The 26871-nt window shown below is 35.0% G+C and overlaps 1 protein-coding gene across 5 annotated transcripts in view; it reads right to left on the bottom strand.

Annotated features, from left to right (window-relative positions):
* LOC150106176 (putative DENN domain-containing protein 10 B) overlaps window positions 1-26871 on the bottom strand; it is a 277044-nt gene that overhangs the window by 10698 nt on the left and 239475 nt on the right. For 4 of the 5 annotated variants that reach the window (XM_090392209.1, XM_090392208.1, XM_090392210.1 and 1 more), the window contains one exon: window positions 6513-6682. In XM_090392209.1, the coding sequence (XP_090248335.1) occupies window positions 6513-6682 (170 nt within the window). Of the gene's footprint in view, window positions 1-6512; window positions 6683-26871 lie in introns of those variants that run through there. The other variant, XR_016548292.1, reaches the window with a different exon arrangement.

Below are 26871 nucleotides of genomic sequence, written 5' to 3'. Positions count from 1 at the left end.
TTTCTTAGAAGCAGCAGCAGCTCTCAGAAACCAACCAAATCTTAACAAATACGGTTGCATTAAGCTTCCGAAGATTTGGGAAACACTCATCACCAGAGGTCCCACCTTACATTCCAGGCCACCTACTACCGCCCTTAGAGGGCGCTCCACCTAGATAGGACTTTAGTGTCACCCACGTGGTTGGGCTTAGTATTGTAAGTTTTTGTGTGCATGTTACATTAATTGTTTTTGTAATCCCCGTAGATGTCCTAGTGACTAGGACGAAATATAGGAAGTATTAAATTCTAATTTAATTCTTTTTGAGTGTTGTAAAAAATCCATTAAACCTCCAACATAATATACGCCAGGATGTTTTTTTTTTTTTTTTAAAGGAATGCCATCTTCAAGTGAAAATAGAAAATTCCATGAGGTATGGAGTAGTTTGAAAGTGTTCTAATGTCACTTGATTTTAAATTTTGCAATAAATGTCTTAAAACTCTGCTGATATAGAATTAGGAAAATGAATCTTCAAAATCAGTTTCTATTGTCATATGAGTTGGTTTCTCAGAAAAGAGTAATTTTTTCAGTGAGTCATTTTGAAGAAACTGGTGGAAGAGAAGATTAAGTTCGCTTTTATTTTTTTTTATTTTGTCATGTTTAATGATTCTACTAACTCAGTTTTTAATGCTGTGATGATTCCTAGCTACTGATATTCCTTAGTCATCTGTTTATTCCAATTATAATGTTCAAAAAATTATAATGTCTTTCCTCTTTTTTCAGTTTCCAGTGTGAAGTTAATTTTATAGTGACATTGTTAAGGAAACAATGAATATCCTCTGGGTCTTGTGGAAAATGTTTCCACATCAAAATATCACCCTCAATATACTAAACATACACATGGCTTTAAGGTGGCTTGAAATAAAAATTTATATTTTTCCATGTACAAATTGATGATAGTGGGGGAGCCCATTACTAAACTGCATTTCTGAAAATAAAACTTTACTTTCCAACCAAAGAAAAATGATTGAGAGCAAACAGGGATTTGTAGTATCAGAATGGTGATAGTTTCTTTGAAAGGAAGATTTGTGAATAATTATACCATATCTAAAATGGCTAAAATATCTTTTGAGTTGATGCAGTTGATTCAGATGATACTGAAAAAAGAGAAACACCAGCTTTGTGCATTTTTCAATCAGATATTTTAACCATTTTAGAAATAGTCAGTATTCACAACCATTCTTACTAAAGAAATTGTCATCATCCTTGAAGGTCGATTTTTGCCTCATGCTACAAGTATTTTCTTACACTGACTGATTTCAGTCAGTTTTACTTGGAAATGAGTATTATTTCCATAAATATGATTTAGCAATGGGCTCCCCATTATCGTCAATTTATATATGGAATAATTTGAAAATGGAGTTTTGTTATAAGCTACTTTAAAAAATCACACATATGGTTGCATTATATGGATGATATTTTTATTATGTGAAAACATACTCAAAGATCCAGAGGATTTTGTTTGTTTTCTTAACTGCCTTAAAATTAAGTTCACACAGGAAATAATAAAAAAAAAAAAAAAGAAAAAAGAAAAAAAAAGACAAACTTCCATTTCTGGACATTCTCTCTCTATATATATATGTTACCGCTAAAGCTCGAAAGCCGTTAATGTGCACATTTCCTAGCTAATCTGCAGATTAACTGATTTGCTCCGTTAAGGTGCGGAATCAAGGGTTTTCCGCATTTTACCTAGGTAATGTGCACATTAACGGCTTCCCTATCGTTAAAGTTCAAAAGTTTGTTTCTCTCATTTCCTTCCCCCTTCTCCCTCCACTTTTAGTTTGGTTTCGCCAGTGTCATATGTTTTGCAAATTCATTTCCTTAATTGTAATAATATTTTAAACCGTTTGATTCTTTGTATTATAGTTTTTTAATTGATTGATGATCGATTCTATCACCTAATTTGTTGATTGTTTGATTGTATTAACTTGATTCTTTAGATATCGAAAAATAAATAAATAACATTATGTTAATTTAAGTGTACAGAAACGTTGCTGTTGTTCCAGCAAAGATCTTATTTTCACTTTAACGAGTGCCTAGTAGGAAATGTGCAGATTACCTAGGTAATTTGCAGATTACCTAGGTAATTTGAGAAATGAAACAATTTTCCGCACGTTAACGGATCACCCTAGTTAATCTGCACAATACCTAGATAATCTGCACTTTAGCGGTAACATATATATATATATTCAAAAAAAATGACCAGGAAATATTGTTAGACAATGACAGGAAACAATTCCATACAGGAAAATATTTCCATGCTTCTTTCATTACTCACAGCAAAGCTAGAAATCATCATAATGTTAAAAAACCAAGCTTCTAGAATCGTTAAAGATTATGAAACAAAACAAAAAAAATTAACTAAATCGTCTATTGCACCACTTTTTTTAAAATGGCTACTGAATAAGTTACTAAATAAATTACACTTCAATGAAAAACAAACTTGTACAATAACGAAACCAGATTTTAAAGATTCAGTTTCCTTATTCTATATCGAGAGAATTCCAAGACATTTATTACAAATTTTTTAAAAAAGTCAACATTAGAAATGCTCTCAAATCAGCCTGTACCTTATAGAATTTTCAACATTCACCAAAAAAAAAAAAAAAAAAAAAACACCCTAGCAAGAGTATGCAAGATTTTATGTTCCTATGAAGTTTTAAAATCCATCAAAAGCAGCTGAGAAACGGTGACCTTACTTTTATCTTTCTGCTCTCTTCACACCTCCATGAAATGAAATTAAATGGTCATTTTCCTTGATGCTTTACCTAGAAGGCAATTCCTTAATTGCAGTATTGAAACTGCAACCTTAACAGGACCTGGGGTCTCATATTACAGAACATTTGGATCTTTTATTTTACTATGCAACTTATCAGTTTTGTTTTGCAGTAACCATCTAAGGGCATTGCACAACAATGAATAATTTCTACTTGATATATCAAGTTACTTGCTAATCCATGCTATTATTAATGTTAAAAAAAAAAAAAGCTGTTTAGAAGTTCTCAGATCTCTTTTGCATTCTTGTATGATGCTAATATTTCCGATGAAGTTGTTAGCAGACAGAAGAAGTTTATTTTAATGGTTACAATAAATTACTCTTTCTTTTAAGGTTACACGGTAATCAGCATTCATATTTATGAATTTAGGGACACAAAACACATGTGTTGAAAAGATTATTTTACTGATTAATAATAAAATAATAACTTGACGTTTCGGCCCCTGTATTGAGGTCATCATCAGAAGGATACATGTGTATAAGAACCAAGCTACATGCTGTTGCACTCTATACAGGTAAATTACAACTACATGTAATTTACTCATCTTTTTTCTCAGTCTGCCCTCTAGTGATTAAAAAAAAATTATATAGCAGAGTTTATTGTATAATGAATTTAGTTTAATCCTTTATCCAAGTGTGAGCAAACAAAGTTTGCACCTGAAAGTATCTTCAGGACTGGGGTAAGGTGGTACAACACCAGGACAACTCGTTGCAAAGGTGGAGCAAGATACCAACAACTCCTGTCTCAGTATCTCCAATAATGCAAAACACATCTCCTTGCGGATATGTCTAATGTTATGCATTAAGGGAAGGGCCACTACCCTTCCCTTATAATATGAACAATAAAGGATTAAACTAAATTCATTATACTCTAACCAAGTGAAAAATAAAATTTCAACATCTTTCTCTAAATTCAGAGTAATTTATTAAAAAAAGGGGTGGCACACCATTTGGCAATTCCTATAGGTAGAGATGACCTGCTAATGCTTCTGCCTGGTATCTCAACTTGGGCCTGGCTCCCACTGAAGAGACCTCAATACAGGTCGAAACTAGTCTGAGGTGGCCCTTCCCTTAATGCATAACATTAGACATATCCGCAAGGAGATGTGTTTTGCATTATAGGAGATACTGAGACAGGAGTTGTTGGTAGCTTGCTCCACCTTTGCAACGAGTTGCCTTGGTGTTGTACCACCTTACCCCAGTCCTGAAGATACCTTCAGGTGCAAACTTTGTTTACTCACACTTGGATAAAGGATTAAACTAAATTCATTATACTCTAACCAAGTGAAAAATAAAATTTCAACAGAGTTTATTGTAGTTTTTATTGGTATTTTTTTGGTATTTTTTATTTTTTATTTTAAATATCACTAGAGGGCAGGCTAAGAAAAAAGATTAGTTAACCACGTAGTTGTAATTTACCTGTATAGAGTGCAACAGCATGTAGCTTGGTTCTTATACACATGTATCCTTCTGATGATGACCTCAATACAGGGGTCGAAACGTCAAGTTATTATTTTATTATTAATCAGTAAAATAATCTTTTCAACATGTGTGTTTTGTGTTCCTAAATTCATAAATATGAACAATAAATAAATATGAACAGTTAATATTATATTTCTTTTTGTTTTGGGTGGTATATGGTTTTTATTGTCCAGTGGGAGACCAACACACTTTGCTCACTGGAGGCATGAAAGAGTACCATGCTTAATCTTAAAATGAGTGTTTTCTTTAGTCTAAATGCTGCACTAAAGTACTAACCTCTGAAACATTTATTTTTTTGTTAGTGAGATTACCATCATACATAATTCTATTTACTTTTAAGTAATTTATGTGATTAGTAAATAATAAGATCTTCCACTTGTGGATGGATACTCTAATGCAAACTGTACATTTGTACTTTTTTTTTTTAATTTAGAGTAATTATCATGACTGTTTTGAATATTTATTCAAAATGTTTCATCAGCATTTTATTATTCACAATATCTGTAACAATGAATAAAGTAACAAAACAGATTATCCATCAATGTTTATAGCATTTGTCATCTGCATTAATTTAAAAAACTTATTTTGCTTGTCATATTATTATCCAAGTGATAAGAAATTTCTTCAAATCATATCCTTTTTAGAAGTTTAGATGGAGCACTTGCTCTTTTTTTAATTTTTTTTATATAATAAATTTATATTTATAAATTAATAGAATCAACTTCTCTTTGACTTAATAAATTTTCAATTTCAACATTAAATTTGTTGCATGGTGATAAACTGATACTCCATTTTGATTTGCTTGTGTTTTTAGGATTTCCATATGTGTACAGGAAATCTATAACCAAAATATTTTTTTTATTTTGTTATATATATATATAACCTGCAACATTGCAAGGTATGTGTAGATATAACAAAATAAAAAAAATCCACTTCTCAACATTTAATACATATGTTTTACGATGGAAAAGTACTGAGAAATATAATACTTTCTTGGATAATAAAAAATTAATTAGCCACTTTTATATTCACAAATAACTGCATTACATGCACAAAAATCTTGATTTAATATACTCTATAAAGAAGTGAGTCCTTACTGGATTTCTTTAGGATAGAAATCTTTATCCCTGGTGGTATTTCTAATCAGTGATTAAACATTACAGAATATTTCAATTTTATTACTGGGTAAAATTTGATTACTTTACTATATTATTAATTAAAAAGCATTTCATTGCCTCACTTACAGAACCACTACAGCAAATTAATAAACATATTTAAATAATTTAATTATTCTCATAAAAAGAAAGAAGTTATGGAGGTTTTCATCAATGTAATAAATATTATAAGTGGGAAGCATATCATTTATAAATAAATAAATAATAATAATATAATAAATAATATAATAAAATAAAACAAACTGTCCTGAAAGAAACTGAGCAATCTATTTTCTTATATATATATATACATATATTTATAAAATTTTTTTGTTTCTTCATAAATAAGCTCTATTCTGTTAATACACGATACCTATAATGTTATCTTATGATAACATATTGTGGACAATCAGAATTTAAAAAATATATTAAAAATCATATAAAATTATAATAAAGATCAGGCCTTCATATTGCATCAAAATCTGCTATAATAAGAAACATAAGTTATAGTTATCAAATATATCTGGCTTATATCAACTTGCTTTATCACTAGAGTATATAGACTTAAATCAACTACCATGTCACTCCTACCAGGATTGTCTTGTTTTCCCTCCCAACTGAGACATACCATTCTTTTTGTATATAAATGTGTGATCCTTATATATAAAAATGAGCAATTATCTATATTCTGTATAAAAATAAAAGATAAACATTATTGCATTTGCTGTGATATAAAATAATTTTCAGCTAATGGAGATGAATTTCCATGTAACAAATATAATTTCAAAAGCAGTGCTAAACATCAATATATGGACAGCTTCCAAATACATTCACATATCATACTATCACAATATAGAAAATTCTAGTGGAGACTAAGGATAGAAATATATTTCAATAGAAACATACTTAATTATTCAAAAGTATAGTAAATATTCATAAGCCATGATGCACCATAACTAGATCATACATAGGCTAGATCTATTTAACTTGACTGCTTAAAAATACAATACTTTTGTTGTGACATATTATAACTTTGTTTAATTTATAATAGAAAAGGTGATTACATATCCACTAAACCCTCTGCAACAGCTAGATTCCAAAGAAAATTTTCTAGAGCAGGGGCAAGTTTTCTTTCTTTCAGTCCTTGTAGAGTTAGAACAGGTTCATTATTCTTATTTGGGGATGCCAGAGCTTTCAGACTATTCAACAGTTCCCTACTTTTAGATGCTATTTCCTATTAAAAATAAAATTAAAAATTTTCTTCTTATATAAATATCATTTCTAAAAATTGTAAAAGAAATCATAAGAAATCACAAACATGGAACCACTTTTATTAATATTTAAAATGCTTGAGACTCATATAGGAAATTCTTTGCTATTTAGAAAAGTCCATCCATTTATTATTTTAATGGCTAATATAACCTACTTTCGTTTAGGAGTGCTCCTATTTTTTTAAAATGTCATTGGCTCTTTACCAAAAATTAGGGCATTACCGAAGTGTTATAAAACTAATATATGAAGCATAAATATAGGAGGAAAATTTGAACATACCTTTTTGGATGTTGTTTTTCTGTCTCCTTGTCCTGGTGATGTGCCTTCATCTGCTATTAACCATGCTACTGGCCAAGACATCAAGGTTATAATTGATGCGAAGTGCATATTAAAATTGTAATACCATTGATATTACATTGATATATATAATGGATATGAAGCATATGAGGATGCATATTTGATCCATAATCCAGTAAGGTGGTTAAGCTGCTAAAGGAGTGGGGGGGGGGGATTGGGAAAGTGAGGGAATTATTTGAAAAAACCTATTTTTTTATATTGGTCGATTGGTAGAGCCTCTGCTACTAATGGCTAAGTTAAGTAAGTTTGAGCATGGTTAGTAGTCGGAAGGGGTACAATCGTTCGATGCTGTTGGCACACTCTCCCTCGATGAGTCTCTGGACTCCCTGGAGGTGTCAAATAATAATAATAATAATAATATTATTATTATTAAGGGTGGGTAGAGAGTGTTTGGGGGGGTGAGAAAAGGATCTGAAGATAGAAATTATTTTTGTGGGAAGAGGAGGGATTTAGAGGAAAAAGTCGGGTTGGGAGTAACGGGATGTGAGCCGTTTCGACAGGCATTGAAACGGCTCATTCGTCTTCGGAACTCATGGGGAAAGTGGGGGTGCTATGACATGTCAGATAAGTGTTTCTGTCTTTGGTGTACTTGTGTTTTCCACTATTGGTCAGAGTCGTGACCTACACCTAGCTGACATGACATAGCCTCCACTTCCCCCACGAGTTCAGAAGATAATGCCTGCTGAAACAGCTCACACTCCGTTACCCCACCCTGACTTTTTCCCTTAAATCCCTCCTCTTCCCCAAACAAATAATTTCTATCATCAGATCCTTCTCTCACCCCCCCCCCCCCCAAATGCTCTCTACCCACCCTTAATAATAATATTATACATATAAAAAACCCAGGTTTTTTCAAATAATTCTGCCACATTACTTTCCCCCCACTTTCCCCCATTCCTTTGACAGCTTAACAGCAGATGAAGGCACATCGCTGGGATAAGGAGACAGAAAACAACATCCAAAAAGGTATGTCCAAATTTCCTCCCTATATTTATTCTTCATATATTAGTTTTATAACACTTCGATAATGTCCTAATTTTTGGGTAAAGAGCCAATGACATTGTAAAAAAAATAGGGGAACTCTTAAACAAAAGTAGGCTATATTACCCATTAAAATAATAATTTATTTTAGAGGAGTAACATGGGAATTTGCCAGAAATAATATCCATCCATTTATATTTTAGACAACACTCGAAGTTTTTTATTTTATTTCTTTTAAAATGATCGATGCCATTTAGATATCACAATCAGGATATGTTACTGCAGACTGCTTCTATGTACTAACATCACACAAAGGGAGAGAGATAATGAAGCAGAAATAAGAAAAAAAAAAAAGATTGAAAAGGATAATAAATAAATAAACAAACAGCATCAAAGTGTTTATTTGTGTGGGTCATTTGTATACATATGTGACTATGTATGTGTTGCATATATATATATATATATTCTTATATAAATATTTGCATTATAGAGTAATTGTGGCATTGGTGGGAAGTAGATGGCACTGGTGTAGGTGATGATGGTAGGAGTAGGTGCTCTCCCTTGATGAATCTTTGGACTACTTGGAGGATTCACATAATAATAATAATAATAATAAATAAATAAAAAATAATATAAGTTAAAAAAAAAAAAATATATATATATATATATATATATATATATTATCTGATCCACACACGAAAGGCCACAAGACTTAGAGCACATTAATGCCATGTGTGGGCAAGAGGAATAGAAGAAAGGAGGAGCCTGTTCACATTTTACTTAAATAGCTGAAGGTTGTAATCCTTGAGGAAGGCAGAGTAGGGGACACTGTTCCAAAGGACAGAAGTAGATGGAATGAACGAGGAGGCTGTGAAGTTGGTTTGGTGATTTTCAAAATGGACAATAAAGGGCTGGTGGTTAGCAGTGTCTCTTGTTTTAATGATTTTGGAGGAGAGTGGAGGAATAACAGTGGCCAGTTCAGCAGAGCACTGTCCATATCTGTAAAAGAGGCACAGTGAGAGAGGGATCATTAATTAGCCAGACTGCCCTCTTCTGGATAGAATCGAGCAATCTTAGAGAGGATTTTGGTGCACCACCCAAATATGGGAGCAACATTCCATGGCTGGACGGATTTGGGCTTTGTACAAAGTTAGGAGCTGTGAAGATGTGAAATGGTGTCTTGTGCAAAAAAGTACAGCAAGCTATTTTGACAGCTGCAGAAGCTATAGTTGAAATATGGTTGTGCCAGAAAGATCAGAGGTGCAGGTCAGTTCAAGAAGAGAAATTTGACGTTTTTGGATATCTCAATATTACTGAAGGTAAGGGGAAGGGATGCAAGCTCTTTCTTGCGAGAGATCAGAGAGAACTGAGTTTTGGTGGCACTGAAGTTTACAAGGTTGTCCTTGCCCCACTGGAATATTGCTAGGAGATTTGAGTTCTGGTCCTAGTTGTGATAGATCTTGAGGATTCTAATACTTGAGCACTACAAGGTTCGTTGAAATGAAAAGGAGGAATCAAGTGCACTGTCATCAGCAAAGCTATTGACGGGATTGGAAGTCTATGAGAGCAAGTCATTTATATACAAGAGGAAGAGAGTGGGTAAAAGAACAGAACCCTGGGGTACTTCTGCATTGGTGGGAAAATCTGAGGAGAGAAAGCCATCCACCATGACATGTAGTGAGTGATCAGTGGGAAAGTTGATGATCCAGTTGCAGAGTGAGGAAGGCAGTTTGGTGAGTAGGCCACTGTGCCAAACCCGATCAAATGCCTTTAAAATGTCATGGGCAACCACGTGAGTTTCTCCAAATTTCTCTATAGCCTAAGTCCATAGGTGGGTGGTGAAAGCAAGAAGATCAGCTGTAGATCATGAATGACAGAATTCATACTTTGTTGTTCATGCTAGAAAAAGACATCTCCACAGGGTATCTCCTTCCTGGATGTACACATCCAAAGAAAAGAAAATGATTCCATCTCCACTTCTGTCTATTGGAAGCCAACTTTATCAGGATGTTACATTTACAATTCTTCGGCTCATCATCCATCTCAAAAATTTGGCATCATTAAATCATTAGTAAACAGCGCACACTGATTCTGCTCCTCCGAAGAATCTTTAAACCATAAGAATTGGAAATAATCAAAAATACAGCCATACAAAATGGATACAATCCAAAAACAACTCAAAAAATCAGTCACTTCCTCACACATCAATCTAGACAAGAACAAACCCATAGGATTCCCATACCTTATGTCAAAGGCATCTCCGAATATATCTCAAAAATTATGAAGAAATATAAATTGGCTGCTACATACAAACCAATCACAATTGGTTACCTTCTCCTAAAGACAAACTCTCATCTCTGATGCTACCTGGTGTGGTCGAGGTCCCATGCGCCTGTAAATTGTTCTACTATGGACAGACAGGTAGATCCATTAGCAAACACATTTCGGAACATCAAGACCATATCTGTCTTATCAAATCCCAGAAATCTGGCCTCGCACAACACGGAATTGAAAACCCTAACCATAGGATTCATTGGAAGAAGACCAAACTTCTACATAGATCTTCATATAAACATGAATGTTTATATAAAGAAAGTGCTGAAGCCCTACATCACAGACCTAACTTGAACTGTAATGATGTTCTTACTATTCCTAAAGTCTGGGAAATTGTCATCCTAAATTGTGTAAAATAATTTTAATATATGTTATCTCATTTTAGTGTAATGTTTTTTTCCTCCCCCAGACATGTTTGAATTTAATTCTTTAACACACTACTGCATGCATAGAGAGATTCCATTCTAAGCATGTGCCCTAACTGTATGTGATTCCTAGTATTGTTTGAATTAACTGTACTGACGATGTCCTATGATACCTAGGATGAAATATTTACTTATTAAAAACTTTATTACTGTGGTTACATGTGTATGTTTAGTCAGAATTCATACTGCTGGTCACTGATTAGTTGGTGTGTCTCTAGGCATTCAAGAGTTGGTTGTTGATGATCTCCATAATTTTTGAGGGAATAGAAGTGATAGCAACTGGATGGTAGTTCATTGGTTGACTTTTGTCGCCTTTCTTTGGGATGGGCTGGACGTGGACCTATTTCCGTGCTGTAGGGTTGATGCCAGTTGAATAGGATAAATTGAAGAGGCGATACAGGATAGGTGTTATTTCTGGGGTACAATTTTTTAACACAATAGATAGGATACCATCAGGACCAGATGCCTTGTTTGTGTTCAGGTTATTAAGGATTCTTTTGATTTCTTTTTCTGTTAGTAAATTCTGGGAGAAGACTGTGAAGGGAGCCATTCATTGTGGAGTGTAGGAAACTTTGCTCAGGTCATCAATGCAGAAATTGGAAGAGAAGAGTGATGCCAGTAAATTGGCTTTATGTTTTTGTGAGGTGACTACAGTTCCATTGGGATGTGAGAGTGGAGGAAAGCTGGGTGGGCAGAAGTTGCACCAAATGGCCTTGGCAAGGGACCAGGAGCAACTGCCGTTTGGGCAGGAAGTGAGTTTGCAGCATTTAGCCCTTTCAAAGTCTGACTTGGACTTAGTGATGGTGATGATTCTTTTGCAACTGTTGTGAACTGCAGTAGGCAGACAGAGCAGCTGGAGTTTTGGTCTTGAGCCAACTGCGGTAAGCAGAGGTTTTTTCTTTTACAGTTGGCTCACTTTTTTGAGAACCAAGGTTGGATGGTGGCTGAGAATTTGCAGTGGAATAAGGGATGAAAGCTTTTATTCCTGTGAGGATGATTTCTGTTATTCAGTCTCTGAGCATGTGTTTAGTTCAGAAGAACTGAAGCAGTAGTTGGACCATTGGAAGGAGGACCATGAGAAGGAGAAATCATAGAGATCCTCTCAGTTGGCACCCTTGTAGTGACAAAGGACACAAGACATTGTGGTAGGTGAAGGTTGTTCAGTGACAAAAGAGACTTGTATGAGATTGTGGTCTGAGTTTTCAAGAGGAGAATCAACAACCACTGTATACCTAGAAGGGAAGCTTGTTAGGAACAAGTGTTGTGTGTTGGCAAATTGGAGGGGGGTTGTCTGATATTCTGGTAGGAAGACTGATGATTTGAGATAGGTCACTGCTGATGGCAGACACCTCAGCATCCCTGACTGCTTGATCAATGAAACTGGGGAAGGGGAGACAATATGAGTTGCGGACAATGAAATCCCCAAGAAGGATGACCTCACTATTGGGGTATTTAGACAGCAGAAAGTTGAAGAGGTCAGTGTAGTTGACAGAGTTTGGAGAGTGATAGAGGGAGCATATGAAAAGGGCAGGTTAATTTAGAAGAGAAATTTTGAGCCAAAGCAGAACAGTGGGGATTCAAGGATTTGAAGTCTCTGGCATGGTATGTTAGTACTGACGAATGCACAAGCGTGGCAGAAAGAGATGTGTAATGTGTAATTTGGGCAGTTGAGGTTGCCATAGCTGGGATTCTGAAAGGAATAGTTCTGGTTTAGATAATTGTTGCAGATGGTAGTGCACATCGTATATATTGCAGTTTAGGTCATGGATGTTGATGAAGTGGATGTGGAAGCTTTTTTTTTTTTTTTGCTAAGAATTAGTGTTGGTGGGTTGTTTGGTTGGATTTCTGTTGTCTTTTATTCTTTTTAGTTGGATTCTTGATGTTTTTTTTGTGTTTTTTTTAACTATTTCTGTGTGGAAGAATTTTTGAGATCTGCAGCAAAACACATTAAAGAATTTAAAGAGTCTCTATAAGTTACAAACTTTTACTACTGATTTTCATTTATCTGCATATGTGTAAGCTGAATGGCATGCAACTCTGCTGTATAATTACTGCAATAAGGAGAAAAGCTGTGTCAACAGGGGTGTCAGTTCTTGAGACATCAGTCTAGATGGGCAAGAAATAAGAGTGCACTGCTCTGTGTGCATTAAGTAATTGCAGGTAGACAGATGATGGAATATGAGACTTCTGTAATAGACCAGGTGAGAAGTTTCAGGATGAAGTGCAAACCTGCTGTGGAGGGATGCTGTTATGTTTGGTCAACATTCATGCCAACAGCTTGCACAGTATCTTTAACACATACTAAAAGGATGTATGGCAATCTGATGTGTGTCACATTGAGCTTCCTAATGCAAAGAAAAGAGACCAGTTCATGTGGGATGATGTGGAAGGGACTTTAGGACATAATTAAGAGAGGACTATTTTTGTCTGATAGATTTTATGATAGAGTTGGTTAATTTGCTTCAACATAAAGACTTTGAGTGGGTGATGTGTGAAAGACACCGGTAGCTATCCATATACCATTATGATGGATGGGATCCAATCTTCACAGGTTATTCTGCCTTGCAGAACCATAGACTTGAGACCCATAATCCAACTTTGAATGTATAAGTGCGTGATAAAGATGAAACAATAAATATTGATCTGCACTCCATTCAGTAGAAGATAGAGTGCAAAGGAGATTCAATGCTCTCTTGAACTTAGATGAAGGTGTGCAAGGAATGTAAGTTTCTGTCAATGATGCGTCCAAAAACTCGGTTTCTGTTGCCACTGAAATAACAGTTTGTCACATTCTGAATTCAGGATCTGGGTGAAGAGTGCATTTTTGACAGAAGTGTACACAGACACTTTTTTTCAGTTGAAAACTTGAATCCATTACTAAGAGCCCACAGATAAACATGATCAACTGCTTTCTAAAGTTGTCTTTCAATTACCCTAATATTACAAGAGTGAGTAAATTGTGATGTGATCAATATACAGAGCACTGTGTACAGTGGGAGCAAGTTGTTCAATGATTGAATTAACTTTGATAGCAAAAGGTGTCACTTAGGACACCTGTTCTTGATGATATGGCCGAGATAGCATACATCTAACTCTGACTGGGAAAGTTTGCATGGACGGAAAGTTTTTAATAAATACAGGAAGGGGTCCTCTGAGACCTAGGTAATAGAGGAATTTTAATATGCCATATCTCCAGGCTGTTTCATAAGCTTTTTCCATGTCAAAGAAAACTGAAACCAGATGGGCAGGGGTCCTCTGAGCCCTAGGCTATAGAGGTCTTTTAATATGCCATATCTCCAGGCTGTTTCATAAGCTTTTTTCCATGTCAAAGAAAACTGAAACCAGATGGGCGGGGGTCCTCTGAGCCCTAGGCTATATAGGTCTTTTAATATGCCATATCTCCAGGCTGTTTCATAAGCTTTTTTCCATGTCAAAGAAAACTGAAACCAGATGGGCGGGGGTCCTCTGAGCCCTAGGCTATATAGGTCTTTTAATATGCCATATCTCCAGGCTGTTTCATAAGCTTTTTCCATGTCAAAGAAAACTGAAACCAGATGGTCTTGCTTCAGGAATGTATCTCTTACAAAAGTTTTGAAATGGATGAAAGGATCTAAAGTTGAATGATGTTTATGAAAGCCATATTGTATATTGGAGAGAATATTGTTGTTTTCTAAATACCAGAAGTCTGGCATTAACTATTTTCTCTATGGCCAAATGGTTAGCGTATCCACTCTCCTGCCAAAAGGCCGTGGGTTCGAATCCCGCCGTGGGCATGGATGTTTGTGATTGTCTGTGGATATACTAGTGGTGGTGATCGGCGTAGATAGCGTTGGTGTAGTTGCGGTCGGTTGGTGAAAACAGAGTTGTAGAGCAGGTGCCCTCCCTTGATGAGTCTATGAACTCCCTGGAGGTGTCAAATAATAATAATAATTATAAATCTTACAAAGACAACTGGTCAGAGCAAAAGGTCGATAATTATTTGCTTGTGTTGGATAACCTTTCCTGGTTTTGGGATAGCAATGACAACTGACTTATGACAAGAATCCAGAACTCTTCCTCTGAAAGTATTCTATTGTATATTAAGAGAAGGAATCCACAGAAGATGATGGTAGATGTTTTATCATTTCAAAATGGAAGTCATCAGACCCTATTGCACTAGAATGAGACAGTAAAAGAGCTCTTTTTAGTTCCTCATTAACAAATGGTTGAATGTATGGCTTAAGCCCATTGGTAGAAAAATTTAGCCTTTCTTTCTTTCTTTCTCTTACTGCTTATTCAATATTAAAAATTCAGGAGGACATGAAGCTGTTGCTGAGATTCTGGCAAAACTTTCTCCAAAAGTGTCTGCAATAGTTTTGGGATCAGGAATAAGGATTCCACTTTGGCTAAACGCTATTGTTTGATGTGGTGGGGTATTTATGAAATATACTCCATGCTATGTGTTGCTCTTTTTTTGGCTGTCTGGCATTCTGGGTTCCACCAAAGTTTTGGATAAAGTGTAAATCGAGATGATGTTCTTGGAATGGAGGCTGTTGTTGCCTGGGCAATGTAGGTCTTTGACTGACTGTATTGGTGTATAATTTTGTACGATTGGATTGACTATATCAATGTATAAGTTTGTAAGATTGGAAAAAGTGTTCTAGTCAGCCTGGTGTATTTTCCATATAGACATCTGTGTAGATTTCTGTGAAGATATTGTGCAAAGAATAGGAAAATTTTCACTTCCATATATGCTCTCTTCGACATCATACATGAGGCGTGGAAAAATTGTAAGATCGACTTTACTGGAAGCAAATCACTACTGCTTCCAGTACAGTATTAAGCTGGCCATGATGGAAAAGAGGAAGACTACCCACTAGGATAGCTACTGCTCCATGAGTAGAACCACCTCCAGTTCTGCCTTTGCATACAACAATGAAATTCTTTAAGTTAGGGTCCTTTGGGTCTTAAGTAAAATTTGTTTCGTGTAGATAGAAACAGAAAAGTTTGTATTTCTACAGCAAAATCTTGACATCAATATTCTGGCAAATCCCACGACAATTCTAATGTGATAATTTTCCTATTACTTTGGCTTGATAGACTTGTCTGGTTTTTTGAGAGGTTGAGGGCTTACCTTTGTCAGATTTGTTATCATGTTCTATACTATTTCATTGGGCAAAGTTGGTTTTTTAGCCATGACAGGCAGTTTGGGCATGCCCATATTTTTGACATTTAAAGCATCTTAATGGATTAAGGATGTACATTAAAAAACAGTTGAGATACTGTGCTTTTACAGATGTTGGAGGCTTAGGTATATGAAAAGTAAGGATGATGTTCCTGGTTGGAACCAGGTCACCATCTCTACGTATCAGGATGCACCTCACACTTGTTACTCCCTGATCTTTAAGCTCTGAACATATCTTCTCATCAAGAACATCAAAGAGATCCCATTCTAATATCACTCCTCTACAAGAGTTGAGTGTTTCATGAGGTATCAGTGTGATTGGTATTCCATCCATTGATGTTGCTCTCAGTAATTTCGTGGAATGTTGCTGACATGATGTTTCCTAAGGATATTATCAGAACATAATTTCTTAACAGTTTTGGGAGATCCCTGCCAGTCCTGAGCCCTTCTGAATAAAGAAGGGTGACACTTTCCTTATTGGCTTTTCACCTGTTATGTGGATGATCAAAAGCACTGGTACCAGTAGTTCCCAACCTTTTTCCACTTTACCCCTTTTAAACCCATTTCTATAAATTGTACTCCTTGTTTTTAAAATAGCTGTTTTTAAATACTGACATTTATTGTTCCATAATTAATGTTTAGCATTTTGTTTACTTTACTTGTTTTTCCGCCATTACTGATTATTTTTTGTGTACCCCTGAATGGCCCTGCACGTACCCCGGGGGAGGTACGCGTACCACAGTTGGGAACCGATGCCGTAGATACAGCATTTGATAACAGAAGTAAGAAACAGAAGATAAATGATAGTGTAGCATATATCTCTTTGTTTCTTACTTCTTTTATCAAATACTATATCTACAGTATCAGTACTTGTTTGGAACTTTGCTAAGGCCCCTGAAATGTTTCAGGATGAAAAATTAATGCTCAAGGGGTTTTTGGTTCAGTGCCAGAACTTCCCACCCACCACAAATCCACACATGGAGCCTACACACACACATACTAAGCAATGAATGCACATGAAAGTAGAATACCAGGGCTAACCAAGACACCATAGCAGCACCACAGCAAGCATTGAATCACAATCCTGGACTATGAGGTGAGAGTGTTGCTGGAACACCAAAAACCATTAGCCAATTGATCATGGCTATACCATTCAGGATCGATGTCTTGCTGATGCACAGGCCAAAGTAATCTTAGAATACCAGGATTCCCCCTCCCCCCTCCATGCATATATCCATAGGTCACAGTGCACTGAGAACAGGAACCAAACCTTGGAGATTCAGTGGCAAGCCTTGAAGAAAACCCTGATTGATTCAGCCAGAGATGCATGAGGTGAGGTTGTCTGCAAGGATAGAAAAATCAGAACTCCACAGTGGACACAGGAAGTTAAAGAGGCAGTGAAGGAAAAGAAGAAAGCATATCAAAAGTCCATAGCAAATAAGTCAGCTTTTGCTCTTAGAGAATACAGAGACAAATGCAAGAAAGCGAAGCACTGCGTAAAACTAGCAAAACAAAAGTCATGGGAGGACTTTGGCAAGAACATAGAAAATAAATATCAAGAAGGTGGTAAGATATTCTGGAGGTTGTTGAAGAAGCTTAGAAATGGAGGAAAGAGTGCTGTAAAAGAAGTTAGAGATGATAAAGGTGACATGAAAACAGGAGAAAAAGATATCCTTGAAGTATGGAGTAATTACTTCGAAAAATTGCTAAATGAAACAAGCAGTGATAGCATCGTGGTAAAAAACACTCAACAGGCATACAGTCAGATATACATATCCATACTTGAAGTAGAAAAAGCCATCAAAGGCTTGAAATGTGGAAAGGCAGCAGGAGTAGATGATATTCGATCAGAAATGCTTGAGTATGGTGGTATAAAAGTCTTAGAGTGGTTGCACTGCATAGTTCAGAAAGCCTGGACAGAGGGACGAATTCCAGATAACTGGAGTAGAGCTCTAATAGTACCCATATATAAAAAGGGAAATAAAACTGAATGTGAGAATTACAGAGGTATTTCCCTATTGAGTGTTCCTGGCAAGATCTATGCAAGTATACTTCAGAAACTGTTGAGAAGAATTGTGGAAGAAAATCTTGGTGAAGAACAAGCTGGATTCAGGCCAAATAGAGGCAGTCAGGATGAGATATTCAAACAACAAATAGTTGAGAAAGCATGGGAATATAACAAAGATCTGTATTTGAGTTTTGTCGATCTGGAAAAGGCATATGACAAGGGAGAGCCAAGAGAGAAGCTATTCAATATGCTACAGTTATATGGTATCAATGGGGCATTATATCAAGCAATACTTAGTCTTTATTTGAGTTGTAAGTCAGCAGTTAGAATTGAAGGGAGTACAGGAAGATGGTTCAATGTTAAATCTGGTGTGAGACAAGGATGTACATTATCCCCCTCTGTTAGTCATTATCTATATGGTTCACATTATGAAGGAAAGTTGTATTAAACATGATATCAGAATTGGAGATGTTAATGTCAACTCTTTGCTTTATGCGGACGATGTTATACTTCTGAATAAATCCGCTACAAGTTTGCAAGATTCCCTGACTAAACTGAATAACTATTGTAGTAGATATGGTATGAAGGTCAGCATTAAAAAGACAAAGACAATGAAAATAGGTAGAATTGTTGAAAATGTCAATTTCGTTGTGAATGAGGAACCTGTAAAACATTTCAGCTACTTAGGCACGATTTTTACTGAAGATGGTAAATTCAATATCGAAATAGACAACAGAATCAACAAAGCTGGTATGGTAAGCAGTCAAATGAATAAATTCATATGGAATAAGAGAGAAATTAGTCAGAACACTAAATTAGCTGTATACAAGACAGTGTTCAAACCAGTTTTAACTTTTGGATCTGAGAGCGGTCAGAAGTAAAACACTTGACCAAAGACTAGAGACCGCAGATATGAGAGTCCTGAGAAAGATTAGAGGTGTGAACAGATGGCATCAATGGCAATATCATATTAAAAACAAGGATATTAGGAAAGAACTTGACATTGTCAGCATCCAGGAATGCATTAGCAGAGCTAATCTCAGGTGGCATGGTAAAACAAGTGTTCTCTGCCAGGTTGGCAGGAAAACGACCCAGAGGAAGACCAAGATATAGGTGGATTGATACGGTACAAAGTGTCTTAGACAATAGAAATATAAGATCTGATAATGTTGGAGTCTTGACAAGTAACAGACTGATTTGGAGGAAAATTGTACATAGGAAGTTAGTAATGATGTAAATTTTTCATGTAGCACTATCATATCCTGTACACCCCTTGAGGGTACATGTCAGGAATTTGATGATGATGATGATTATATTGAATATTGTTGAACTTAAAAGAGTCTCCTTGTCTAATGCCATTACTAATTTGTATCTCTTTACTTATTTTTCCTTGAGTTTTTATAATATAGCTATTATTATCATATATTTCTTTATTTGTATTATGTTTTCTGCTACTTTTCTTCTCTGCAATATTTCTATTACATCTGGAATTAATATTCTGTCAAATGCTTTTTCCAGGTCTATAAAGCATATAAGTAGTTTCTTCATGTATTCTATTGTTTTCTCTATCAATTGTCTGATTATGAATATTGCATTTGTGCACAATTTATCTTCAGTGAAACCTTGTTTTTCATCTAATAGATTAATTTCCTTTGGAAATTAATCTATTTAGGATTCTTGTTAGTACTTTTAATGAGGTATTTAATAAATTTATTCCTCTATAATTTTCTGTTTTTTAATCTCCTTTTTTAAATATTGGTATTGTTATACTCTTCTTTACTTGATTACTTGCTAATTAATCAAAGATTTTGATGTTCCACAAAGAGCACAAACACCTATCCTAGTGTGGATATTGCTTCTGATCATAATCTACTGGTGACAGTGTTAAAAATTAGACTGAAAGCTATACTTCAGAAAGATCAACAAAAAAGATTTAATTTAGGAAAGTTAAAAAAAAACCAGCGATAAGAAACTAATTAAGTCAAGATCTGAATCAAGAAATAGCACTTATCAAGAAGATGATGTCATGAGTGTTGATAGGAAAGAGATAGGAATCTGTCTTCATAGAGAAATGTACTAATACCTTGTGTCCTGATAGAGCAGTAAAAAAGAAAGATTGGATAACTGACGAAATTCTTTCTCTCATGGATCAACACAGATTATATAAAAATCACCTTGCAACAAAATATAAAGAGGTTCAAAAAATTATTAAAGGCAAGATAAAAGAAGCAAAAGAAATCACATGAATGAAAAATGTAGAGAAATTGAAATTCAACAAGAAAAGCATGACAATTTTAATCTACACAAAAAGCTGAAAGAGACCTCAGGTATATTTAAGAAAAAACAACTATGTGTCCTTCGAAACAAAAAGGGAGAAATAATATCCGAAAAAGATGACAAAATACAAGAATGGGTGTAATATGTAGAAGAACTCTTTTCTGATAACAGACAGAACCCAGAAAATACTTATGAACAGATGGACGGTCCATGCATTCTAAGATCAGAGGTAGAATGTGCGCTGAACTCAGCTAAAAATGATAAAGCCTTAGGCCCTGATAGAATACCAGTAGAAATAGTAAAGTTATTAGAAGGTGACAACATTGCTATATTAGTAAAGCTATTTAATAAAGTCTACGATACAGGCATATTCCCACAAGACTGGTTATAGTGGACCTTCATCATGCTACCTTAAAAAGCAAATGCGAAAACTTGTAATGACTATAACATGATCAGCCTAATGAGTCATGTTCTCAAAATGTTCCTGAAAATAATTCAAAAAAGAATATACAGAAAATGTGAAGACACCATCAGTGATACCCAGTTTGGCTTTAGAAATGGTTTGGGAACAAGAGAGGATCTTTTCTGCTCTCAAATCTTATTCCAAAAACGTATTGATCAAAACAAGGAAGTATTCATTTACTTCATTGACTTTGAAAAAGCATTTGATAAAGTCCAACATACTAAAATGATTGCACTATTAAAGGGAATTGGATTAGATGGTAAGGATCATTCAAACTTATATTGGAAACCAAAAGGCATCTGTTCAAGTTGATGACAATATTACAGACCCCATTAACATCAAACGAGGAGCATGGCAAGGATGTGTGCTGTCACCTCTTCTTTTTAACATATACTCAGAAGCCATATTTCAAAATATCTTAAAAAGAAGAGAGGAAGGGATTAAGGTAAATGGTGAAATCATCAGTAACATCCGATATGCTGATGACACAGCTCTCCTGGCTGACAATATTCAGGATCTTCAAAATCTTCTGGAACTGGTGAATGAAGAGAGTGAAAAAATGGGATTAAAAATAAATATCACCAAAACTAAATTCATGGTCATAAGCAAGAAACTAATTCATCACTTTCTTTAAATGGGAAACAAATAGAAAGAGTGACAAAGTTTAAATATCTCGGATGGTGCTTAAATGAAGAATGCAATCCAGAAAGGGAAATAAAAGTTAGAATTGAAATGGCAAGAAAAAATTTTCTCCTAATGAAACCAACACTATGTAACCGCAACTTAAACTTAGACCTTATAGAGTACACATGGTTAAATGCTATGTATGGTCTATACTGCTGTACGGTGCAGAAACTTGGACCTTGAAGACAACATCAATAAAATAACTTGAAGCCTTTGAGATGTGGTTATACAGACGAATGTTAAAAATCCCATGGACAGCAAAAATGTCCAATCAGGAAGTACTGGAACAAATGGGGAAATCACGTGAACTTTTAGATACCATAAAAAGAAGGAAAACTGCATATGAATCGGTACACCTACTTCGTAATGAAAAATATAAAAAACTTCAATTGCTTATAAAGGGGAAGATAAATTGAAGAGGACAAGGAACATGAAGAAAATCTTGGCTGGCAGACATCAGACAGTGGACTGGTATGAGCTCTGAAGGACTGTTTAGAGTGGCTGAGGATCGCTCAAAATTTGCCAAGGTGGTCGCCGACCTCCGATAGGAGAAGGCACTCAAAGAAGAAGAAGATACTTTTCTTACATTCTACCGGTATTGCTTTTGTATTTATTATTTGGTTATATAATATATTTAAACTCCGAATGATAATTTCTTTACCATTTTATAATAATTCATTATTGATATTATCTAGACCTGGTGATTTTCTATTTTTCAATTTTTTAATTGCATTTGCAATTTAAATTTTCATTTCTGTTGTATTTATTTCTTTTTCTTGGTTTGTTTGTCTTTACCTAGTTCTACTTTGTTTCAACTGTTTGGTTATCAAGGTTTTTAAAATAATTTTCTAATTCCTCTATTTCTACTTTTAATATTGGGATATATTCTGCTTCTTCCTTCTTTTATGTATTAATAAATCTCCATATTTGTTTCTGTATACCATAGAAATCATGTTCAAGTTCTTTTGTGTATGATTCCCAAAATTAATTTTTGCTTTCTATTTTATTTTGATTAACTTTATTTCTTATTTCTTTATATTCGTTCCAATTATCTGGTGATTTCATTTGTAGATATTTTTCTTTCTTTTCTTTTGTTAATAATTTTATTTCTTCATTAAAGTATGGAGTCTATCTTCTTGATTTTGTTATTCTTTTTTTTTTACCCCTAATACTTCTGTTGCTATTTCAGTTAAATTTGTTTTAAAAATCTTCCAGTTATCTTCTACATGTTGTTTGCTACTTAATGGGTTGTCTTGAAACTTTTGTTTTAATCTATTGTAGTATAATGTTTTTATACTTTCTTCTTTTAATAATTCCACTTTAAATTTTATTTTGGCATTGTGTTGGTTTTCTAATATAATAAAAAAATAAAAAAGTGATTTACTCTGGCATACGTGTTATTCTATAGTTATAAATGTATGGTATACCCAGCGCACAAGGGTAATTACAAAGATAATACAAAGATTGATAATATCTATTGACCTATCAGCATCTCGAGTGGTAGTGAAGATTTTTGAAAAGTTGCATACAGAAATGGGTTGATGGTGAATTAATACTCTGTGAAAAACAGGATGGATTTACTAGAGGATAATTTGAGCAACTTGCTCACATTTTATTATGATGTTATGATATATCTGTATAGTTATCTTCTCCTTCAAATATTGACATGTTCTTCTGCATTCCATTTGAATATTATTAATATCTATATTATCTGAGACCACCAGGGAGTTTCATTGAGGGGAAGAGAAACATCACACAAACCAAATGTTACCTTTCCTTAAACTCCCTCACACTAGATGCACTCACTACTTCAGTGGGCAAACTTCCATTCACTGACTGTTCTGTGAGTGAGTGGAAAAATCTAGCTGTTATCACTTTCTTAATAACACACAAACATAACTTTCATGTCCCAGTGTTCTTGCCTTAACTTCTATATAAAAGTATATCAGTGATATCCTTTAATACCCATTCAGAATTTATAGACCTCTATCATCTCACCTGTTTTTCTGCTGTTTACCAGTGTCTGCAGTCCACATTCTCTACATTCTATAATCTCGATATAATCTTTGCAACTTTTCCTTGCACCCTCCAGAGATTACTACTCTCTGACCTTAAATCTGGTAGATTCACACCTACCATATACCAATTTCAGATACCTGTCCATCAACCATCCACTTATCCAAGTGAAGAGTTTATATTCCAATCCCATACTGCCTAGTTTATGTAACAGCCTTTCAGGCGTAATAAATTTAGTTTAATCCTTTATCCAAGTGTGAGCAAACAAAGTTTGTGCCTGAAAGTATCTTCAGGACTGGGTTAAGGTGGTACAATACTAGGGCAACTCGTTGCAAAGGTGGAACAAGCTACCAACACTCCTATCTCAGTATCTCCTATAATGCAAAACACATCTCCTTGCAAATATGTCTAATGTTATGCATTAAGGGAAGGGCCACTACCCAGACTAGTTTCGACCTTTATTGAGGTCTCTTCAGTGGGAGCCAGGCCCAAGTGGAGATATCAGGCAGAAGCATTAGCAGGTCATCTCTACCTATAGGAATTGCCAATTGGTGTGCCACCCTTTTTTAATAATTTACTCTGGATTTAGAGAAAGATGTTGAAAATTTATTTTTCATTTGGTTAGAGTATAATAAATTTAGTGTAATCCTTTATCCAAGTGTGAGCAAACAAAGTTTGTGCCTGAAAGTATCTTCAGGACTGGGTTAAGGTGGTACAACACCAGGGCAACTCGTATTGCCCTGGTGTTGTACCACCTTAACCCAGTCCTGAAGATACTTTCAGGCACAAACTTTGTTTGCTCACACTTGGATAAAGGATTACACTAAATTTATTATACTCTAACCAAGTGAAAAATAAACTTTCAACAGCTTTTCAGGTGGTATTCTATCAAATGCAAAGTCTAATAGTATTACAGTGGAACCATTCCCTGTATCCAAGTCAGCTGTAATATTGTTATAAAATATGAGAAAATTACTAAAACAGAAATATCCATTTAGTAAACCCATGCTGTTTCTTGCGGAATATATATTGTCTGTCAACCCATTTCTGTATGTGAGTTTTTACCAACTTCTCTAAAATCTTTACCACTAACATTCCACAGATACTGAATGAGTAGCAGTTAGCATACTAGCTTTCGTACACCCTTTGTACAATAATCATATAATTATCACATTATCATATTTACCACTACTTTTCTCTCAAATCTTATCACACTTAATAATCTTTCAAAGTAATTATGCAAAACATCTAAAATATCTTTATCCTCAGTTTTTATGTCATGGAGCCTCTGTAGCTCAGTCAGTTTAGACGAAGCCCTTTGGTCGGAAAGACCAGAATTTGATTCCTGTTGGTGACATAAGGAACCTTTATCTCTGGTATCTTTCAACTAAAGGTGAGTTAGCTGGTCTCATATGGAGGTAGGGCTTTTTTTCACCCAGAAACTAGGGATTTTCATCTCCCAGAACAGGCAAACCAGCCCCCGTGAATACACATGGATTACAGTCATGAATATGTCCCAGTCAAATGACTGGTTAAAATTGGGGGGTTGGGGAAAGCAACTCTGTAAAAATCTCATCAGCAATACTTCGTGGGCAATGTCACCTATGGTCGGAAATGACTGAAAGGAAAAAACCAATAATTTATGTCATCTTTATTATCTCTGATTCTGCCACTTCTAAACTTTTTCAGTAGCCATTACCTTCACTGTACCATCTTCTTGATATTTATCTTCTATATTTTTTTGAGAGTGAATGCCAGAAGTGTAAGGAAATGCATGAAAATGCAACTGGTGAGGTTGATGTTGTAAACAGTATAAGCGACTATAACAATAAAATGGTGGGAAATGAACAGAACGACCAGATGGTAATTTAAAAGATAGCACAAATCCATTCAAATGCCACCTTATATAAATCCTTCCATCAATCAAACTCACCCCTTGTGCACCTGCACAATGAGTGCAGGTGGAGTAATTATTATGGGGATTTCGTCTATGTCCCTATAGACGAAATTTATACAGCTGCTGAGAGACAATTACTTGAGACAGCATGTAATGGAAGAGACCTGAGGTTCAAGGGTGGATCTGGTCATAACATCAATCTAGCTAGGCTGCCTCTGATTGGAGAAAGTGATCATGTAAGCTTGACCTGGGAGATTAACAGAATTCAGAATTTTCTGTCAAGAAGTGATATCTGTGGAATTACCAAGCATGTGATTATGACATGCTGAAGAGTCATATTTTAGCAGTGCCATGGCACAAGCATTTGGAGGTGGTTAAGGGATGCTTGATAAAAGCAGTATCAGACTGTATACAGAGAGAGAAGGATAAATCAGGTAGGAGTTGAATGAATAGTAACATAAAGCAGGAACAGCAGAGGGAATATAAAGAAATTAAGGAAGGACAAAGTTAATTATGAGAGAAAGCTAGCTGATGAGGAGAAAAGGAATAATAGAAAGTTCTTTCACTGCATAAAAAGGAGAAATGGCTATGGAAGGATGACTTTGAATAGTGCTGATGGCAGGAAGTTAATAGCAGCAAACCAAATAGTTGAATTACTGAGTGATTATTTTGTAAAGGTGTACCATCTAGGTAGTGATGTTGCAATGCTAAAGGTGACATTGATTAATGGGAGAATAGAGGATAAAGAAATGGAGGTTCTTAGGATATTGCAGAACACAGTCATGAGATTAGATGGCATATTGACCCATGTGAAAATGTGCAAGGACATTAACAGCTCCTCTGCCCAAACTATTTCATTTAAGCCTCAGTACTGGGAAGGTGCAAATTAAAGGCCAATCAGCATCTCAAGAGTGGTAGTTAAGATATTTGAGGACTTGGTGAAAGAAAGAATTGAAGACTAGGTGGATAGGAATATGATACTTTATAAGAGTTAACATGGTTTAATGATTAGGCTTGGATGAAGAAAATGCTTGTATTTTTCTCCAATATTCATATATTTGTCCCTACAGTTTATCTCTGAAAGCTGCTCAACTGACTCTTTTCAAAACTTCCTTACATATTTTTCTTTTCAAAAATTCATTTTTATCCTAAAAACTAAATGATAATCACTTCCTATTTCAAATATTCTGAGTATTCATACATCCTGAACAAGTGTGAAGACATAAGCAATAATAACATAGTCAATAAGACTTTTCTTATTTATTTTTCTTTTCATTCTCTTCGTGTGTATTCATGTATTTCTATATATTGGAAGAAGTAAAATAGTTTCAAGTCACTGGAAAGGATAACACTGACTTAAATTGGTTCTTGTTGGAGATCTAAAACAGCAGAGTAGGAAACAAATACCAGACATGATAGAAATCTAAAAAAATGTGAATTTCTGTTCACAATGTGATCTAAAGATTACAGCAATCACAGTGTGAACAGAAATCCTGCAGGTGCTTGCCATTATTATTAGCTTAGTATTTTTCACCAAATTTTCTC

The sequence above is a fragment of the Typopeltis vanoorti genome, chromosome 5 (assembly GCF_054136105.1).
Source record: "Typopeltis vanoorti isolate ZY-2024b chromosome 5, IOZ_Tvanoo_1.0, whole genome shotgun sequence".
Lineage (NCBI taxonomy): Eukaryota > Metazoa > Arthropoda > Arachnida > Uropygi > Thelyphonidae > Typopeltis > Typopeltis vanoorti.
Note: the sequence above shows the minus strand (reverse complement) of the source record. Positions and strands in the feature narration are given on the sequence as shown.